General features: G+C 37.7%; 1 protein-coding gene across 1 annotated transcript in view; it reads right to left on the reverse strand.

The window, feature by feature from the left end:
• Positions 1 to 13,682, reverse strand: part of APPL1 (adaptor protein, phosphotyrosine interacting with PH domain and leucine zipper 1) — a 56,337-nt gene extending 42,655 nt beyond the window's left edge. The window contains exons 1-3 of the mRNA XM_070738469.1: positions 13,550 to 13,682; positions 6,413 to 6,511; positions 1,240 to 1,299 (exon numbers count right to left, since the gene is read on the reverse strand). Of these exons, the coding sequence (XP_070594570.1) occupies positions 1,240 to 1,299; positions 6,413 to 6,511; positions 13,550 to 13,603 (213 nt within the window). The 5' untranslated portion in view covers positions 13,604 to 13,682. The remainder of the gene's footprint in view (positions 1 to 1,239; positions 1,300 to 6,412; positions 6,512 to 13,549) is intronic.
• Between the last annotated feature and the right edge of the window lie 9,126 nt (positions 13,683 to 22,808).

The raw sequence follows: 22,808 nt of genomic DNA on the forward strand, positions 1-22,808 counted from the left end.
AAAACAACCCCCCATCACTTTTTAAATTCTGTATTTATTGATTTTTTTTTCATTCTAAAAAAGTCACAGTAACATTGCAAATGTCTAACAATTTGTACTAATTTAACATTGCTAGAAAATAATAAATCTTAATGCACCATTAAGTTGCTAATTATTTGTTAAATTTATATGCCATGTTTCTCAGAAAACATGACCCACCCAAATAATAACCCCACCCTAATTTTGGGGGAGTGGGCCTAATATTACCCCTACCCCGAAAATAAGCCCAGGGGAATGGATGTGGCCAGCACAAATGGCAGCGTGAGCGCAGGAGGGGGCAACTGTCTGACTGAAGCCCACTGGCTTCTTGGGGCAGTGCAAATACCGCTTTTGTCATTCCCTTCTGCATGTTGCACCACTTTCCCAAAGCTGGCAGCTACATGGCCAGCTGCTTTGTTTGTCCCCCTCTTTTTGGAAGGCGAGCTGGAGGGTTTTTTTGGTGAACGGAAGGAAAATGGGGAGGGGGGGTGTTTCTTGCTGTCATCTATTCCTCAAGTTCAGACTGAAGGAAGGATGGCAGGCAGGAAAATCCCCCTCCCAATTTTCTTCCCACTTGCCCAAAAGCCGAAAGGTCAGAATAGAGGCAACAGCATATCCATGGCGTGTCCAGCTCAACTCAAGCGCTTATTTTCAAATCTAAAAGAAAATAAGACTTGGTCATATTTTCTGAAAAACATGATATATTTAAAAGGTATCAAAAACACCTTTCGGCCAGGAAAATTGTGCAGTTTCAACTTATTTTCATATGTTTTCCCATTTCTGTGTTTCTATTTGTTATTTTCTGGTTTGTGTTGTTATGGATAGATAAACCTTTCATGTTTTAATCAGACTATGCATGTTTTAATCTCTTATTTCTTTGTAAGATACCAAGAGCCATTTGACTGTTACAGGGTAGATATGTAATAAGATAAATAAATTCTTAATAAGAACTGAGCAAAAATAAAGTGCATAGGCCTTATATGAATAAGAAAGTGGAAAAATGAATTTAATTTCTATGTGCTAAGCTACTATTAAAACATATAGAAGGAGTTTATAGAAGATGCTACAAACTAGACAAAAAAAGATTAGGTTACTCTGTAATTAATTTTCCATGTTGGAGGATCCAGTCACTAACTATCCCAATATGTTGTAAAAATCAGGCCGCCATATTAACCCATTCAACTTGGATCAGAACATTTTAATTTTATAAGTGGGCTCTACCTGTTTCTCATATTCTTTTAGAAGCTTTGAAGTCAAATGTGTTGCCGCACTGAGTTCATTCTGAAAAAGAGAATTTATTCTGATTTTAAATAGATTTTTCAAATATAAATGACAATAGAAGTACAATATAAAATAAATTAAGCAGAGTTAAACAATGTTTCTTTAACTGTGCATGCTTTTTGTAACAATTATAGTTTCCCATTTTTAAAGTGGAATGATTTATTACAAAGTCATACATCAGCATGCACACTTTTAAAAGAGTAATCATAGATTTAGCTAAACAAATAAAAATTAATCAAATTCCCAAAATTGTGAATGACCCATTAATGATAATAAAAAATAGCACTTTCTCTAAAAACAAAAATTAAACTGTGCTAAAAGATGTGAAAGTAAAGTCAACAAGCAAAAAGAAGAGTGCTGTATATCTTTGGGATCCTTAATCTATGCAGATTATAGATTCAAAATTACTTGCAGAAGAGGGGAAGGTTTTTAAGAATACATGCAATTGTAAGTTTTTATGCAGGCCACAAATGATCAACATTATCTTAAACATGCACACAGCTTAATAATCGGCTGTTTGTGTGAAATAAAAAAAAATCCTTTTTATGACAGAGATATTCAGCATAAATCAGATTATTAATTGGTTTACCTGTTGGGCAATCATAAAGATTGACTGTTTAGGAGGTAAATTACACTGTTGCAGTTAGGTTTAAGGTGGACTTTTACATCAAAATATATTCTTGTTAGAAACTTCTGAAGAATTTACAAGTTATTTATTACTGTTATTTGTTAAACAATTAACATGAAAATATTAAACAAAATCTATATTTCTCTTTTTTCATTCTTTTTTCAAAATACACCGCTCAAAAAAATAAAAGGAACACTTAAACAATACAATATAACTGCAGGTAAATCAAATTGAAATTGTGAAATCAAACTATCCACTTAGGAAGTAACAATGACTGACAATCAATTTCACATGCTGTTGTGCACATTCAACTTTGTACAGAACAAAGTATTCAGTTAGAATATTTCATTCATTCAGATCTAGGATGTGTTATTTGAGTGTTCCCTTTATTTTTTTGAGCAGTATATATTGACGTATGGGATGGACAGAAAAATGGAAACACCTTGATAAATCATCAAAATATCTTTTAATATAGTGTTGGTCCATATTTTGTGGCAAATACAGCCTCAATTCTCTGAGGTATTGATTCATACAAATTGTGAATTGTTTTCAAAGGAATTTTAGCCGATTCTTCAGTTAAAGCACCCTCCAGTTCTTTTAGAGATGGTGGTGGTGGAAATCGACTTCTTACTTGACTCTCTAAAATCGACCATAAATGCTCAATAATGTTGAGGTGTGGTGATTGTGGTGGCCAGATGAGATGCTGAACTTCATTAGAATGTTCCTCGTGCCATTCTTTAACAATTCTTGCTGTATCGATTGGTGCATTATCATCTTGAAAGATGGCATCCCCCTCTGAAAACAGTTCTTGAACCATGGGATGAATTTGGTCGGCCAAAAGTCCTAAATAGTGATGGCTGTTAATTCTTCCATGGAGAGAAATAATTGGCCCGGCGGATTTCCATCACTGAACCCCCGCCATGTTTGACGGTTGGGAGAAGGCAGTCTGGATGAAATTATTCTTTTGGCTGTCTTCAAACATAAACACAGCCGGAGGTTGGAAAAAGGGTAGTCTGTACAATTTCCCTTAAGCAGTCATTAAGTACTTAGCCAGCAGCTGTGGAGAAACTTCACACCCCTTCTTCTTCCAATGAAGTGAGACACACACACACACACACACACACACACACACACACACGTTGCTCTGCTTTGGTTTCAAAGGCGTGAAAAAGCAACAAAGTCTAGCACACAAGATTCCTGACAAATGTGAACAGATATTCTTCCACAATGGCCAAACCCACATGTTGCTATTTATAGCAGCAGCCCTAATTACTGGAGCCCCACCCAAACACAGGTGGCCTCCCTTATTTCCTGTAATACGTTCTTACTTGGTCTCTTCTACGCATAATTTTGCACTTGCGTGGGTCCAAAATGTCATCATCTGAAGCAATAGAAGATCAGGAAGATTGACTGCCTTGGCTGTGTGCCAAGCCCTCCTCTGCCGAGTCACTCCCACCTTCTTTTTTGCCAGAGGAAACTAAACTCTGAACTGATTCTGTCGGCAATAACACAGGCCTGTGACACGTTGAAGTTTCCCCTGCATCCACCTCCACATTCCCTGGGGCAGGAGCTGGGCCAGAGCCAACCACAACAATTCTCTTTCAGGGTCTGTTGTATTTCTGCTACTTTGTCATCTAGTTCTTTCCTCCTTCCCTTCATTTCACCTGTGTCAACCTTCAATTCACCCATTTCCGCTTTCAGATCATCACGTTGCTGTTTTGCTACATTTTGGGTTTTCTGCATAAAATCTTGCATAACAGCTAATGTGTCTTGAATTGTTTGCAGCGTTGGTTGTGATTGGGGTTTCTCCTTTGCTTTCTCCTTATCTTTCTCTTTGGCTAACATGCTTGTAATTGTTTTCTGTTGAACTGGGGATGCCAGTGGAGACACTTGTGGACATAGAGATGTAATTGAAATCTGTTTTTTGAATGACTTTATATTGGTGGATGTACTTGACATCCTGTTTGTATTTCTAGACTTGTTTTTATTTAAAGTAAGTCTAATTTTTTTCCAAACTGGCATTCAGCTATTTACTGACACTGTATTATAAAAAGGAAATATATTTTTGGAGTGAAGAAAAAAAGAATTCCTCACTTTTAGCTTCTATATATTTTCCCTTACTCCGCTATATAAAATTTCAATTATCCAAATAAACTCCAGACAATATTTAAAATTGCACCTATAAGTCTGATTAAGACAGTCTTATTCTAATAGTTTTGTTTTTCACTGTGATTTAAAAAAAGAAAAAATCATAATTCTATCACTTAGCAAGGTTTCAAACTTAATTATTGTTATATTCTTAATATTATTACTTAATACCTAATCAATTAGTCTATATATAAAGTACAGAAAAGAAAGAGGTGTTTTTGAAACAATACTATTAAAACTTAATTATATTAAACTTTATACACTAATATGTAACTTAATAACTTAATATCACAAAATTATAGAACTTAATAATATGGAAACTTATAATATAAGACTTTATATAAAACTTTATAAAACTTATAAAACTATAAAACATAATATAAGATTTTTAAAAATAATACTAGTTGAAAAGTTAAACAGTTAGTAATTTTTATACTTTAATCAAGTATTTTAAAACAACAACCAAATTCTTTAAAGTTGGGGTGTACCAAACCAAGAGGGAGGAAATTAAAAAATTAGGAATTCATTATATAGTTTAACAATCTAAAAAGAATGAAGAAAGAAAAAAAAGGGTAGAAATGAAGTAAAAAGCAACAAAATAACTATAGAATAAAGTATGTAGTATAGCTTCTAAAAAAATACCAAATATACCAAAGAATTTTTAATACACTTAAAATAGATTTCTTCTGGAATCAGTTTTTTAAAGTTCTTGATTGTTCTTCTTCTTATTTCTTTAATCTTTATCTAATTCATCTCTTCTGTTTTTAATATTTAATGTGAAGTCCAAGATGTGAAGTCCAAAATTTTAAGGATCTTCCTCCAGAATAAAGTTGGTCTTTAAGTATGGTCCAAATTATAATAGAGTGTAGTCTAAATTGAAATTATAATCCAGTTATGGTCCAGCTATAATCCAATTAGACAAATTAGTGTTCAGATATAGTCTGAATTGTGGCAAATTATGACAAGTTAAAATCCAAAGTAAAGTTATAAGTCAATTGTAGTCCAATAAAGTCCAAGTTATATTAAAGTGTGATCCAAGTTCGAAATTGTAATCCAAATTATAGTTGCAGTCAAATTGTATCAAGTTATAATCCAAATTAAATTTATAATCCAGTTATAGTCCACGTCAAAGTTTTATTTCTTGTACAGTTAATCCGTTTATGATCTGGGTTTCTTCCAAATAGTCCAATTTAGATTTCTTCCAAATGGCCCATTCCTGTTTACTTAAGGCGAATATAAACTTCAATTTTCAAAAAGCAAGTTTAATCCACTGCAACTCAGTCTTTTATTTTCAATTATGCATTCTCTGTTCCACTATATCTATTCTTTCCTTTTTAACTTTTATATATATTTTAGTTTCTGTTTGTTTTCAAAAAGCAATCCTTCTGCAAGTAAAAAAAAAACTTCCGGGAACAGTAGCCACTTTCAATTCTCTTTTTTCATTCTTTAAAGTCTTAAATTCTTAATATATCATTCTTCATCTGCCCTCATCCCCTGGATTTCTTTTCAGGGATGGGAAAAGGTAATATTTATTTCTGTTCTTGCGATTTATGTTTAGGAAAGAAGTTCCAGCTGCTAGTTCCCTTTTGCCCAAGGATATTTGTTTTTGTTTACTTCTCTTTGTTCCCCTTTTAATTTAAGAAATAATTGCTTTTAAAAGTTGTGGAACCAATAAAATTAATTTTATAACTTACTTTCTTCTTTTCTTTCTTTTCTGCTCTTCTCTGTCGATCTTATTATTAATTGACTTATTCTGATCGTCTTCCCTTCCTCTGGCATGGTCGTGCTGCTGTGGCCGTGTCTTCAGCAAGCCAAGACACGGTTTTTCCTTCCCCAAAGCTGCGGGGCAGTCCCTTCCCTCCGGAGCGCTGGCGTTTTGCTCCTCCGGATCCGGGAGACCCCCTGTTCTTCAATTGGACCGTCTGAGCCCGATCAGATCACAAAAAGCAACCTTTGGGGGGGGGGGAAGGGAGCATCGGGGACAGAGCCCTATCACGGACCTCCCACTGTAGCTCCGTTCCCAACCGGAAGAACTGGCATGTATTTATAGGGGTGCAGTGGCCCAAGATCATGTGGTCATCTTTTGCAATCTTCTGAGACACAAAGTAAATGGAAAAGCCACATTCATTTAACAACTACAAAGATTCAATTAACAACTGTGGCAAGAAATGCCATAAAATGTGATAAAACTAACTTAAAACTCACACTCCTTAGCAATGGAACTTTTGAGTTTAATTGTGGTTGTAAGTTTACAACTATCTTTACAATTACATCAGTGATCAAAATTGGAAATATGATTGAAGGTTAATTAATTTCTGCATTTTACAGTCAAATTACCTGTGCATCATAAATTCGGTGCATAGCTTTGTACAACTGGTTGATATATCTGGAAATTGCAGCAGCATCTTCTTCAAATACACCCAGTAAAGATCTTGTCTAAAAAGAAGAAAATCAATTTTATAATATTCAAACTGCTCTACTTCAGCTACATTTAATAAAATTCTATGTCTATTTATAGGTAAGACAGAATGAGAATTCAAAACATTTCTATCTGATCTTTGACACATTACTAAAAGTTACCTGGCTAAAAGCACTTTTAAGTCCAAATGCACTTCATTAAAATAAAGTATGCTGGCCTGGTAATAGAATACTTAAGTTCCTTTCAATAAAATAGTTCATTTACTATTCTTTTTAAGACCAAGTGATAGGGCCTAATAATTAAATATTTGAGCTTTACATTTTTGCCAGTTATAAAAATTTAATGCTATACAGTTTAAATCTATTTTATATTGAAATCTATTTTATATTACATGATAAAATTTCCTTTGGGTGAAGATTCTAGTGGCTACCACACAGAGATATCAAAGTTGTATTCCTAGCTAAAACAAATTCAAAGAATAAATATATTCTCTAAATGATAAAGTATAATTCAAGTTAAGCTTTATAATCATAAAGTATCATTTAATGCTGGCTTTTCAAACTGTTCCTTACTAACTTATGTGGAAACTGAACAGTAATAGAATAAGAACACTGCCTTTTATGGATGGCTAACTGGCTATAAATACTGTAGAATCTAACAACAGTTTATAGAATTTACATTTGCATGGATAGAATGAATATATATGAAATGTCCTTCTAAATTCTCATTAACTAATTGATAATGACTCAAAATACTAAGTATATTTTGGGAATGAATGTATATACTGTGAATTCCTATTTTTTTACAGCTTAAAAATTGTACAGATAGGATCCTCAGTTATATGAAACAAAAAGCCTAAAGTGTCTCTCTTTAAAGACAATTTACATTTCCAGTGATAAGACAACCTTCAGGAGGCCTTCCTTGTGAAATATTTAGGCTGGCTACTCTAGGACACAGAATGCTGAAGTAGAGGGCATACAGATAATGTAACACAGAGAGCTTTGCTAAATAATGTTAGCTGAAATTTCCAGGGATGATGGTTGTCCCAATTATGGAAATTACAAAAGACCGATTAGATAAATGGCTTTAACTAGTTTTAGTGCAATTTTAAATTAATTATATTTATAGAATTACAGGAATTTCCACTTTATTAAAAACAACAGAACAACAAAGAGATAAAAAGAACTTTAGCTTTGCAGTCTAGGTCTGAAAGCCCTAAGTTTCTATACATACAAGGAATCACATTTAAAATACATTCTTAAATTTCAATCTTGGTTTTTAATAAATGATTTAAAGTATCAACTTCTTGAATTCCTTTTTCTAACCGAAACCTCATTATTTGCCTTTTGATACCAAAATGGTACCATTCAGAAACAATAATGAAATATCAATAGGCTTGGGAAAATCCCAAGATTTGCTAAAGTATTAAAAAAGGCGTTTTTAAAGGAAATATTTAAGAGTAGGAGACAATTAAATAATAAACTTAATGGGAATATTTTCAATGATCAAAGTCTGCTGAAGATCTAAATAGTGGGACACACAGGAAAAAGAATGGAGGAGCAGATGGAATGGAATATCCCAGAAAAGGACATGGCTTGTATTTTAAAGGGAAGCAATCTCTACTGCAATATTCTTGCAATGTTGCAAGTCCTACACCAGTGATGGCCAACTTTTTTTGGCTCGCCAAAAGAGTATGTGCGAGCGTAATAGCGTATGTGTGTGTGTGTCTAGATCCATAATGCAAAGCCCTCCCCGTGTATGTGCACAGCCCCCGCACTGCCCCTTCGCATGCGTACAACCCACCCACCCCCACTGTTTCCCATGCATTTGTACAGGCCTCACTGAAGCCTCCATACTTTTAGTAGGCCGGGTAGCTGTTTTTCCTCCTCTTCGGGATTCAGGAGGCTTTCCTGAGGCCTTGGGAGAGCAAAAACAGCTGAAAAGAAGGCCCCAAATCAGCTGCTAGCACACACATGCATGCTAGAACTGATATAGGGCAATGCCTCATTCGCCCTCAGATATGGCTCTGCTTGCCACTTGTGGCACCCGTGACATAGGTTTGTTATCACTGTCTTACACTATGCCTTTCTGTTTATGCTGAGGATATGTTTAGAGATACAGATCATACACGAGTAGCAACTTTTACAGAATCTAACTAGGACTAGGAATCCTCAATCTGACTATTGTATTGGCAGTTCTGTGTTAGCAAATACTGTACTTCAAAAGAAAAGGATTTAGGCGTAGTGATTTCTGACAGTCTCAAAATGGGTGAACAGTGCAGTCAGGCAGTAGGGAAAGCAAGTAGGATGCTTGGCTGCATAGCTAGAGGTATAACAAGCAGGAAGAGGGAGATTATGATCCCGCTATATAGAATGCTGGTGAGACCACATTTGGAATACTGTGTTCAGTTCTGGAGACCTCACCTACAAAAAGATATTGACAAAATTGAACGGGTCCAAAGACGGGCTACAAGAATGGTGGAAGGTCTTAAGTATAAAACGTATCAGGAAAGACTTAATGAACTCAATCTGTATAGTCTGGAGGACAGAAGGAAAAGGGGGGACATGATCGAAACATTTAAATATATTAAAGGGTTAAATAAGGTCCAGGAGGGAAGTGTTTTTAATAGGAAAGTGAACACAAGAACAAGGGGACACAATCTGAGGTTAGTTGGGGGAAAGATCAAAAGCAACATGAGAAAATATTATTTTACTGAAAGAGTAGTAGATCCTTGGAACAAACTTCCAGCAGACGTGGTAGATAAATCCACAGTAACTGAATTTAAACATGCCTGGGATAAACATATATCCATCCTAAGATAAAATACAGAAAATAGTATAAGGGCAGACTAGATGGACCATGGGGTCTTTTTCTGCCGTCAGACTTCTATGTTTCTATGTTTCTATGACTATGAATCACTCTGTCTTTAGCAGAACAAACAATACCCAAAACTCTTGAAGAAGTAGAATCTTTCACAGGATATGTTTTTGATCAAGAAAAAGTTTTAGACTCCACTGCTGTAATCTTGAACACTACTGTGGAACAGATACAGCATATACCACAGCATGGATGGTGTCCTTGGCACACAAAGAACTGAATCATTGTCATGCTTATCAGAAAAGGCCTGAAGCTGATAATATCAACTTGAAGTTAAAACGTAGTTTACCTGCTCCTGACAGGAGGGGAGGCAGGACATTTTATATAATATAGTAACCAAATGATACTTAATTGCTTTTAACATAACAATATTTATGTTTTTGTATAAAAATAATTATTAGTATTTGCATAAGAAAATGAAGCAAAAAATTAATCTGGATCTAATAAGTAAGAACATCACTAACTAAACTTTTGAACAAGTGCAACAAAGGGTAATGTATTTACTACTGCATTTATTATCTTGAATCTGAATGTCTGATTTAAAAGTGATGAATATTAATTATCTATAACAAGCAACACAAATGTTAAGTATTTTTCTGAAATCCTTCAAGTTCCACTAAAGCACACACACAAAAAAGATAAGAAGGGAAAGGGTCCTTCACTGAGGGATCCAATTGTTGAATCTGAATTGTTGTAAGCAGTGTGCCAATCTTGATCTCAATGAGTGTTTTAAATGGGCAGCTTTAAAAATGTACTATGCATATTTATTAGAAGTAATATCTTTAAATGATCACTGGCACTTGCAGGAGAATACGCTATTAAAAACTGAATTTTAAAATATTCTCAAAAGTGGGGCGAATGTAAAGATTAATAGAAGAAAGATGTAAAGAGGTAAATATATGTAAATTAAGGGCATTATATAGGTATTTAAAAACTGAACTCAATCTCATAATAAAGATTATTTTACCAAAGCTTCATCTAACTGTCTAGTTCAGTTAGTTCTGTAACCCAACAACACAGATACAGACTTCAGTGGATAATCAGAACTGCAGGGGGAAAACGCCCAATTTCTGCCAACCTGCCTTCCATTGAGGACTTGTATACAGCATGAGTCCAAAAGAGGGCCATGAAAATATTTACTGACCCCTCACATCCGGGACATAAATTGTTTCAACTCCTACCCTCAAAATGACTCCATAGCGCAGGGGTCCCCAACCGCCGGTCCGTGGACCAGTACCGGGCCGCAAGGCATGTTGCACCGGTCCGCGGAGTCAGCAGCTGCTGTGGAGCCGGTGAGTGGCAAGCTGTTTCCTGTCTCTTTCCCCTCACGTTCACTTGGGACCGCCATTTGCCTCGGGCTGAGAAAACCTTTGCTTGCTTGCTTTCTTCCTTTCCTGTCTTTCTTCTCTGGTCAAAAGTGGTCTATTTCCTCCTTGCGAAGCCCTCGCTCTGCCTGCAGCTCAAACGAAAAGGCTTTGGCATTGTGCAGCTCTTTTTTTGCTAGGCTCCCCCACCCTATTCCTGGGGTCCTGGGTGGGAGCGAAGCCAGGGGTGTGTGTGTGACCATGAAACCCCCAGCACCAGCTCTGGTAATTTTCTTTTGGAAGGATTCCTTGCTGCAAGAAAATTACCAGACCTGGCACTGGTGGGCGCTCCAAGCAGGCAGCAATCGCAAAGGAAGGTGACTGTGTCCGTGGAGGCACCTCCCCCTGCTCTGGGATTCCTTGCTGCAATCCCAGCCGGAACGGGGTGTGTGTGTGTGTCCTCTGGAACTGCTGAAAGGCAAACGGCGGTCCCGAGTGAACAGGAGGGGAAAGAGACAGGAAACCGCCCCCTCCTACCCTTTCTCCCTCTGTCACCTCAACTCCCCCGCAAAATTAAAAAGGGGGGGGGAGAGAGACAATGGAACGATAAGCTAAACCCCCTTTCCGCCCCCACCGGGCCATAGAAAAATTGTCTTGCTGAAACTGGTCCCTGGTGGAAAAAAGGTTGGGGACCACTGCCACAGAGCACTGCACACCAAGACAACTAATGCCATCAATTTGCTAAACAAATAATTCCCTCACCACTGTCAAACTATTCACTAAGGCTGCATTACTATTACTTCTCACCATTCCTATCACCCATCTCCTCCCCTTTATGATTGTAACTTGTTGCTTGTATTCTTACGATTTATATTGTTTCCTGATTGCTTATTTGTACTCTATGACAATCATTAAGTATTGTACCTCATGACAAATGTATCTTTTTCTTTTATGTACACTGAGAGCATTTGCACCAAAGACAAATTCCTTGTGTGTCCAATCACACTTGGACAACAAATACTTCTATTTTATCTATATTTCTCATCAATATAATTGCTATAGCTAAGATCATAAGAAAACTGGAAAGTGATTCTCAGATACAGTGTACAACAGCAGATCATAGGAAGTTTCTAAAAGATTTTCCTACTTTTTGTTTTTTGCAGCAACTGATGGGATACTGAACAATACAGGTTGTCCTCCACTTACAACTGTTCAGTTAGTGATCATTCAAAGTTCCAACAGCATTGAAAAAAATGAGATATGACCGTTGTACCATTTCCATAGTCACACAATCAAAATCTGCCTCCTTGGCAACTGATTCATGTTTACGACTATTGCAGTATCCCAGAGTCATGTGATCCCTTTTAGCAACCTTCTGAAGCCAGATTCACTTAACAACTGTGTTAGCAATTCAGTAACTGCACTGATTCACTTAGCAACTGTAGCAAGAAAGGTAGTAAAACGGGACAAAATTCACTTAGCAAAATGTTTCACTTAGCAACAGAAACGGTGGGCTCAATTATGGTTATAAGTGGACGACTACCTGTCTTTCACAGAGTAGGAAGTAGTTCTTCTAACTAGACACAGTGCCAACTTTTGCTATATAACATTCTTCTGATGTGTTTCGACCTCTTCACTACTTCTTGGAGAATAAGTACACCACAAATGATAAATTTGTGATAAATAGCTGCGGTGGCAGAGTGGTTAAGAGTGCAGTACTGACAGATATTTCTGCTGCCAGCAGTTTGGCAGACTGAATCTTACCAGGCTCAAGGTTGACTCAGACTTGGTAAAATGAGAACCCAGATTGTTGGGGGCAATAGGCTGACTCTGTAAACCGCTGAGAAGGCTGTAAAAGAACTATGAAGCGGTATATAAATCTAAATGCTATTGCTGTAAATCTCAGAAGAAAAGAGGAATTCATAATCATACCATTTATTCAATCCTCAACATTCAGAGACACTTAAAATATGCTAATTCCAAATCGTTATGCCTACAATGCTGGCAAAGGCAAACAGGTTTCTTCAGTCCTTGAGAGCCAAGGTGTGACTTCAAAGCTACCGATCAAAATCAATTTGGGCGAAGAAGGAAGGGCGCCTGAGGGGAGGCAGTCACTGAAACAATTGACACAATGCAAGGAACAAAAACAGAGAAGGCCCTTTTCTTTTTCTTTACAATATTTTCAAGGTTGACTCAGCCCTTACACCCTTCCAAGGTCGGTAAAATGAGGAGCCAGATTATTGGGTGCAATATGCTGTGTAAACCGCTGCACTGCACTATGAAGCGGTATATAAGTCGAAGTACTATTGCTATTATTTTAGATAGAAGATTCAGGGGAGGTTCAAATACACATCCTCATTATGCTGAGTTTCTCAACCTTAGCCATTTTAAGATATCTAAATGCTAATGCTATTGCAACGCTTCCTGAACTTCGGTAAGAAAACAACCCAAGTGCCAAGTGGGTACCACACTGCTTGTTTTCTCTCTCACGCGCCAAACACACAAGAGCCCCGCAGAAAAAAAAACAGCCACGGCTCCCTCCCTGCTGCCCAGCCAACCTTTTCCCCGAGGAGCCCTTAAGCTTTTTTCCACGCGAGATATCCCGCCACCTGCCAACACCTGCCGGTTTCAAGGCGGAGCCCTGATTTTACCCGCGGGAAACACGCATCTTCTCCCCCCTTCTCGCCCGCCCGAGTAGCTTGAGCCCTTCTCGCCTCTCCCGAGCGCCGCGGCAACTCGCTGTTTAGGGCCTCCGAGCCGCGGCGGGGCAAAAGGGAGCCTCCCTCTCTGGGACTGGAAGGGGGCCGAAGGCGCCGGCCAACCCCTCCCTCCTCCACCGCCGCCACCTGCCGCTGCTGCGCGGGGTCGCCTCACCTGAGGACTGTCCTCCAGCGCCTCTTCGATAGGCAGCTTGTCTATCCCAGGCATGTCGGCGGCTGAATATTCCCAGGCCAGGCCAACCCCCCCCTCCCTCCTCCTCCTCCTCCTCTTCTCCTCCTCCTCGCCGCGCCCAGCCCTACAGCCCTGTTCCCGCCTTCCCTCGCGCCTTGGCGCACCCCGACAGGCCCGCTCCGCTCAGGAAATCCCGCCCCGCCGCTTCCACGCGGCCGCCCGTCCGTCAGCGGGGCTGTGCATTTTCCTATTGGCTGGAAGACCGGTCAGTCTTGGCTGGACTGGGGGGGGGAAAGAAGCGGGTGCCTTTGTCAACCTCGCGGGGTTTTGGTTGGGGGGGGTAGGCGGAGATGGGAAGGGGTATCACTTGTGGGGGCTCCGTCCCGTAAGAGGGCAGTTTCTCTGCAGCAAAAAGGCCTGCGCCTCTTATATGCTCCAGGTGGCACTGCACCCTATGCTCCGCTTCTGTGCGGGCCCTCCTCTCTATTTGTGTCCGTGTTGCCGTGATTCATCTAAAATTGTAGTGTGGGAATTGGATCTCTGTCCAGATTTAGCTATACCTACTTGCTTTTGTTTATGTTTATGCCATACCTATTATCTTGTACATGTTTTGACATATATATATTCATTCATTCATTCTATCCATCCATCTATCTGCTCCGAGTCCTCGGAGAGGGGCGGCATACAAATCTAATAAATTATTATTAATTGTTATTAGATAGATGGATAGATAATAACAACAACAACCTATCTATCTGTATCTAATAAAGATGGCAATGAGCTCATTTAGGGCTGCTTGATAAAGAACTTAGTAATGCGATTTAGAGTGCTGGATGAGAAAAGTGAATACAGTATTAATTTACTGCTTCAGAAAAGAATTTGAATCTCTGCTTGAGTTTTCCATGCTGCTAAACCCCAGAACCAATTCATGAAAGGCATGAATTGATTATGGAATTTTAAAAAGCCATACCTCATTCTCAATTTGCTTATTGACTCTCTGCAGTGATATTTGGGACATTGCAACTATAGACACACAGATTTAAGACAACAAGGACTTATGAAGAAACTATAGAAAATGTCCTCTTGATTTGCTGTACATATAATTATTGCCCTTAAAGAGTCTCTGATGACTACCTCTCAATATACAGTACAGTTATACCTCGAATTACGAACTTAATTTGTTCTGTGACCAGGTTCTTAAGTAGAAAAGTTTGTAAGAAGAAGCAACTTTTCACATAGGAATCAATGTAAAAGCAAATAATGCGCGCAATTGGGGAAACCACAGGGAGGGGGGAGACCCTATTTCCTCCCAGAAAATTCCTAGAGAGGCCTCCATGGAGGCTTCTCCCCACCTTTTCTGGTCCTGTTTCCTCCCAGAAGATTCCTTGAGAGGCCCACGGAGGCTTCTCCCTACCTTTTCCCATTATAGTTTTGGAGGCTGGGGTTTGTAAGTGCAAAATGGTCCTTGAGGCAAAAAAATCTTAAACACCCGGTTCTTATCTAGAAGCGTTTGTAAGTAGAGGCATTCTTAGGTAGAGGTACCACTGTACAGTATATAGCTTATATTTTTGGGGTATTAGATTGTGTGAAAGGGACAGAATATAACACCTTAATAGCTGGCAGCTTTTCAGTGATCTTGGTGATGGATAGATGGATAGAATTGAAATACAAATGGAGGCAACAGCAGCAAAAAAAAAATAATTCTAATGTTATTACTATTTAAACTGTGGTGTTTGCTGTGATTTGATTTAATTTAATTTATTGAACTTTTAAACCGCCCAACTCCTTGCAGACTTTGGGTGCCTTACAAGGATAATAAAATAGCAATACAGAATAAAAAGAATTAAAATATAACCACAATAATAAAACAACCCATTAACACCCCCCATCTCTTTCATTCAACAGTCATTCATATCTCTCAGGGCAACTAGTTGTTTCATGGGCCGCATGTTATTTTATGTTATTTATGTTATTTTATTTTTTATTTTTTTATTTGTATGTCTGCCCCTCTCACCAAGCAACTTTGGATGAGGAACAAAATTTTTAAAACGAGAGCAATTACAATAATACAAACATAGCATAGCAGACAAGATTAAATATCAAGAAACAGATTTGTAGTTTATGCCAACCTTATTCCGTCTTATTGCTTCCCTGTTGATCATGGAAGTCTCTAAAATGGTTGGTTAATGAGCACATTAATGAGAACCAGTCTGGCCCAGTGATTAAACCACCAAGCGTGAAACTGGGAGACTGAGATCTAGGCCTGCATTAAGTCATTAAAGCCAGTTGGGTGACTTTGGACCTGTCATTGTCTTTCTGCCCAATCTACCTCAGAGGGTTATTGTTGATGGAAAAAGTAAAATTATTTTTTATTATTTATTGGATTTGTATGCCTTGAATTCTTTAAGAATATATTGTTTATAATATAGGTGAAACAAAGTCATAAGTCTAAGAATGACTTCAGTATCAAATATTTATTATGTATCATATGAAGTAACTTGCAAAGATAAGCCCTTTAAAAATAAATTATTAACTAAGATATATTTACTAAGTCATATTTTTTGTATTCTACGTTTTCTATTGTTAAACATACCAAGATAGGTAGGTTGCCAAATATTTTATTATACTGGCAATGTTCTACCCTTTCTTTTGAAAAAATGATATGAGGAAAAGGGAAGAAATGAAACCAATACATTACATTCCCGGCACAAAATCTGCTATTTGCAATTATTCTTAGTACATATCTATCGGACATTTTTACAGATCAGATTTAAATTCCTAAACTACTGGTGGACCATGGAAATATGACCAAGAAGGTGTTAGACTCTACTCAGCCCCCCCCAATTAGATTAGAATTCTTTTTGGCCAAGTATGATTGGACATACAAGGAATTTGTCTGTGGTGCATATGCTCTCAGTGTACATAAAAAGAAAATATGCATTTGTCAAGAATCATAAGGTACAACACATAATGATAGATGTAAGGTACAAATAAGACATCAAATCATATTAGGAAACAAGCATACTATGATACAAGCAACAAGTTACAATCATAAATGGGAAGAGATGGGTGATAGGAATGATGAGATTAATATTAATAGTAATGCAGCCTTGGTGAATAGTTTGACAGTGGTGAGAGAATTATTTGTTTAACAGAGTGATGGCATTCGGGGGGAAACTGTTCTTGTATCTAGTTGTTCTGGTGTGCAGTGTTCTATAGCATCATTTTTGAGGGTAGGAGTTAAAGCAGGTTGCGTCCAGGATGTGAGGTGTCTAAATATTTTCACAGCCCTCTTTTTGACTCGTGCAGTATACAGATTCTCAATGGAAGACAGGTTGGTAGCAATTTTTTTTTCTTCAGTTCTGATTATCCTCTGAAGTCTTGTTGGGTTGCAGAACCAAATCAGACAGTTACAGGGGTGCAGATGACAGATTCAATTATTCCTCTGTAGAACTGTATCAGCAGCTCCTTGGGCAATTTGAGCTTTCTGAGCTTGTGCAGAAAGAACATTCTTTGTTGTGCTTTTTTGATGACGTTTTTGATGTTTGGTGACCATTTTAAGTCTTGAGCTATGACAGAACATAGAAATTTGAAGGTCTCTACTATTGATACTGTGTTGTATTGTAAGAGGTGGGTTTCTCCTAAAGTCTCCCACCATTTCCATGCTTTTGAGAGTGTTCAGTTCAAGATTGTTCTGGTTGCACCATGAGGCAAGTTATTCATCCTCCCATCTGTATGCGGATTCATCATTGTCACAAATGAGACCAATCACTATTGTATCATTAATTATTCTAGACCTCACTGATTTAACTATTCCAGTCTCAGAATAAAGCAAATATGCATATAGGATTTTGGCTTAAATAATAAAAAGTTTAGTTTGATTTTTGTCTGCTGTGCTAGATGTTCATAGCCCACATTTATTGTAATGGTAAGAACATACTTGTTCAGCAACAACTCAAGGAGACTGAGAATGTGTATGTCTGATTCAGCTCCTGTAACTATTCCTTTCCTCACAACAGAGCTCTCTCATGACCAACAAACATTCCTTTTCCAAGTCCACAACTTCTCTTACATGTTCTGGAGTTGAAGTATGAGTGTCAGATTATAGCTGATCAATCACAGCCCGCGTGAGCTGCAAATAGATCTAATCCGGAGGTAATGAATAAAGTTACAGAAAAGCTTCAAAAAGAAGTTACTTTTATTAATAGAAAAACAATAAATCAGCTATGCCTGCTCACAGGCTGTTAATGCACGTCTACATAGCTAGAGAGTTAAAAGCAAGATGGAGATTTTCTCCTTCATCAGGAGGAGAGGAAGTGACGCTGACTATCTAGACAGGATTTACATCACAGTGGGCGGAGCTAAATTAACATACAGCAGAGTTAACTATTTTTATTACTGAATGTCTCTGGGGCTGGTAATACACAGCGTGACAATGAGAACGGAAAATTGGCAAACTCAAAGGGAGAATGTCATGTGGTCTTCAACATTATTTCAGAACTTCTTTATAGATGTGGCTGGGCTTCCAGCAAAAGTATTACTTCTCAGCGTCTGGCTTGGCAGACCAAGAAAGAGTGATGGGGAATAGAAAAATAACCTGATCCCTTGCCAATATATGGGAAATGTTGACAAAAAGAGTTTCCACTCTTATTTTATAGAAAATGTATTTCCCTTTTTTCCCTTCTAAATGTAATCCATTTGCAAGGCATACAATTAGCAAATAGACAGTTAACTAAACTAACATCGACCATTTTACTTATTTTCTTCGCTTTTCATCTTTTAGGCTAGTAGCAATTAAGTCCTTTCCTGTTAATTAAGGAAGACTTTATTGTTTGCTCTAAGATGCTTATGAACGCTAGGTGGCAACATTACAGAGCTGTACTGGAGTGGAATATATTGTTTCAACAAAATGTACTAATTACAGTATTTGTCTATAAAGACAGACCTAATGAAAAATGACATAACCATTTTATTTATGCAATATTTGTTTTGCTTCTTACAACATTTCTAACAATACATTTGAGAATTGCCTTTTGAAACAAAGTGATTTTACCAGGAATATTGCCCGTTTCTAGGTACCACTGTAGGTTTCAAATTCATCAATGTATACACATATGCTCTCTCTATCACTTTCTGCTCCCCCCTCTCTCTCTCTCTCTTTCACACACACACACACACACACACACACACACACATTTGTGTCAAATATTGCCCACCACTAGAGAGATACTTAAATTTGAGTTACTTTCCAGTGACAAAAAATATTAAGATCTAGCAACTCTATAGCATTGGCAAGAACCAAAGAGATGCTTGAGTGTGGAGTAAGTAAAAAATAGGCAACCCAGAAATAAAAATTGATAAAGAAAAAATGAGTGTATTTGCCCAGTGCTTAGGATAAACCTTTACAGGAAATAATCTGCTAAATATATGTGCAGTATTCCTCATAGATACAACAGTGAGCAGCATTTGTGGAATTATGGTGTATTTCTGGCCATAACTTGCTAAGACAGAATGGCCCATTTTACTAGCAGGAAACTAGGCTACTCATTCCCGACTCTAGGTCCCACAGAGTGGGCCTTCTCCGGGTCCCGTCAACTAAACAATGTCGGTTGGTGGGGCCCAGGGGAAGAGCCTTCTCTGTGGTGGCCCCGGCCCTCTGGAACCAATTCCCCCCAGAGATTAGAATAGCCCCCACCCTCCTTGCCTTTCGCAAGCTCCTCGAAACCCACCTCTGCCGTCAGGCAGGGGGGACTAAGATAATCTTTCCCCCTAGGCTTCTACAATTTATGCATGGTATGTTTGTATGTATGATTGGCTTTATAACAAGGGTTTTTAGCTGTTTTAGTATTGGATTTTTACATTCTGTTTTTGTCACTGTTGTTAGCCGCCCTGAGTCCACGGAGAGGGGCGGCATACAAATCCAATAAATAAATAAAATCAATCAATAAATAAAATCTCCGTTTCAAAGCCAAAGGGCCATAGCTGTCCAAAGACATCTCTGTGGTCATGTGGCCATCATGACTAAATGCCGGAGGCGCACAGAACGTTCTTACCTTCCCGCCAAGGAGGTCCCTATTTTTCTACTTACATTTTTACATTCTTTCAAACTGATAGTCTGGCAAAAGCTGAGACAAGTAATGGGAGCTCACTCTGTTATGTCGTGCTAGGGATTTGAACTACCAAACTGCCGACCTTTCTGATTGACAAGCTCAGCATCTTAGCCACTGAGTCACTTAGGAAACTAATTAGGCCACTGTTTTAAAGCTTATTTCTGAGTTTACTTCTCAGTTGTTTCTTGATACAAGGATAGGAAATTTGCAATTCTCCAATATGCTTAAAAAACAAATCAACATTAATGGTCCTTTCAATTTTTAATGTACAGCATTAACATACAAAACTAAACAAAAATGGGAAAAAACAAAAAGGTAAAAATAACCAACAGCTGTTTTAAAATATTGTACATTACATTTGACTACAGAGTAAACTTTTGACCAGTTTTCAAAAGTATAACATTAAAAATATCAAGGATTCTAAATCTGGAGCAATGCAACTGTCTGTTCATGACAGGAAAATTATTTTTGTTATGCTACATACTTAGAAATCCAACTCTTCATACTGATGAGTTTCAAATACAGTATTTGGTATAATAGTTCAGAATTGCATTCACATCTTTCAATGTTATTACTCTTTTCACAAACATATTTATAAACTTATAAATGTTAAATTCCATGTCATAGTAATGTCATAGTAATGTTCCAGTTTAAAGATACAGCCAACTATTTCTAAACATTATTTGAAATGTCCGGTAAACAGGAAAAAGCTGGTTGTGATTGTTGAATTAATCTCTTCTTAATAATGAAAAAGCATACTTAATACTATATTCTTTAAGGCTTTGATTTGGGGTGAAAAACAGCAAGTTTTTTAAAAAGTGCTATTGCTAACAGTTAGAAGCTGCCCTGAGTCTAAGGAGAAAGGTTGCATTAAAAATCAAATCAACAAATAAACAAACAAACAAATAAGTAAGTAAAGTTATTGCAATAATTGCAATAATTGCAATAATTGCAATTAGCCACCCCGATACATAAATACATACTTGATGTCTACCTCAAAATATTCAGTGACTCCTACCATGGTCAGTTCCCTTTGAACTACTGGAATGTGCTCTACATGGGACTGCCCTTGCAGATGTCCACACACGATAACTGGTCCAGAATGCAGTGACACATGCAGTGTTGGGAGCACCCAGTTTCACCTGTTGCACAAGCTGCACTAGTCCTCAGTTTCCTTCTAAGTCCAATTCAAGATGCTAGTTCAAAGCACTGAATGGAATAGGACCAAGTTATTTGCAAGACTGCCTTTCCCTGAGAGCATCTGCCCCCATCCCACCAGATCACATGGGATAAGTAGACTTTTGGTCTCTTCTTTGAAATCTGCCATCAGGCAGAAGGTAGGAGGTATACCTTATCCAGAGCTGCTCTTAAGTTATAGAACATCTTGCCCTTATATAGGCACTTGCAGGCTCTCCATGAATTTGCTGTTGCTGAAGCCCATGAAGTCATAACCTTCATGAATTTTGGTTTGCTGCATCATAGACTATGACTTGTTTGTTTGTTTATTAGAATTGGGAGGGACCTTGTAGGACATCTAGTCCAACCTCTCGCTCAAGCAGGAGTCCCTACACCATTTCAGACGAATGGAAGTCCACTCTCCCTTTGAAAGTCTTAAGTGTTAGAGCTCTTACAATCTCCACAAGCAAGCTATTCCACTGGTTGATCACTCTCACTGTCAAAAAGTTCCTTCTTATTTCTAAGTTGAATCTCTCTTTGGTCACTCCCACCCATTATTCCTTGTCTGGCCTTCTGGTGCTTTGGAAAACAGCCTTTACAAGCACAATGTCTGGATCCAGCTATCATCCTAAATCCAGACCAGACCTTTACCAGCAAACGTGGAAAAAATGGAAAAATAAAATAACCCAGGGATAAACAGAGCAAATATATGCTCTGTTTATTTCTAAGAGGTCTGTAAGGGACGTGCATAAGCACACCATTGTACCTATTGTCCCTGTCCTACTGTCCTCTTTTATCGTTACTTTTTACTTATGTTGTGTTTATAGAAACTACTACTATCCTAAACATATTTGATAGATAGATAGATAGATAGATAGATAGAGAGAGAGAGAGAGAGAGAGAAAGAAAGAAAGAAAGAAAGAAAGAAAATCTTTGCTCTTATTTTTCTAAGCCGCCCAAAATCACAGAGTTATTTTGATGGCCATATAAATTTTCAAAAATAAATAAAGTTATTGGTAAAATTCACTGTCTCTATTGGTTTAACCAGCCTTTTATAAATTTCATTTGTCTTTACAATATACAAATTAGGATGAAAATAACCATCTTTTATCTCATTGAGCATCAATAAAACACGTTCTGGTCTGGCTTTTTACTGCATACAATATTTGATGGATGCCTCCAAGAATGCCAGTTGGGTGGCATCCAAGTTTGATAAACAAACAACAAACAAAATGGCATCAAATTAAATTCTAAGCTAAGAAAATAGAGGAGCAGTCAGACCTTTTTACAGTATTTCAAGTGTTCTATAATCAAACCACTTGGAAGACAATTACTGAATTCCGACAAGCCCATTGCTGTGTGCCTTATGCTAAAGACTATTGTCATCTTAGTCACCATGTTCATCATTACATATGCATATGAAAAAGCAAACACTTTTTCCTCGGGATTACTCTAATAGCATTAAGAGATTATTTTTAAATTTTCATTGGAAGAAAATGCACTTAAATGAGATTACTTATTACTTGACTGGTTTCCTATCATGCTGTTTTGTTTAGGTAAATGAAGTCCATAGGAGTATTATTTAAAAACAAAACTGCCACCAACCAAGCCCTGATTTTATACATTAATGATTTCAAATAAAAGAGAAGTGTAATACTTGTGCATGGGTGCTTTTGAAAAAGTTAAGTCTGATACTCTGGTTACAGGAGATAACACTTTTTGTTCTTCTTGGTGCACTGCCTCCTCCATTAGTTGCTAATTACTTGGAAACAAATAAACAATTAACTCCTCTTGCCTCTTGGTGGGAGAATCTTCATTGACATGCTAAAACTTTCTAATAAAAGATTTTAATTAATGACATGGCAAATCCAACCCCCTTGTTGCCAAAGCTATAAGAAAAGACTAGTACCTTGTAGGTAAAAGCTGAATTATGGTGTGGGGAGGTTGGCAAAAGA

Source organism: Erythrolamprus reginae, chromosome 2 (assembly GCF_031021105.1).
Source record: "Erythrolamprus reginae isolate rEryReg1 chromosome 2, rEryReg1.hap1, whole genome shotgun sequence".
In the NCBI taxonomy this organism is placed as follows: domain Eukaryota; kingdom Metazoa; phylum Chordata; class Lepidosauria; order Squamata; family Dipsadidae; genus Erythrolamprus; species Erythrolamprus reginae.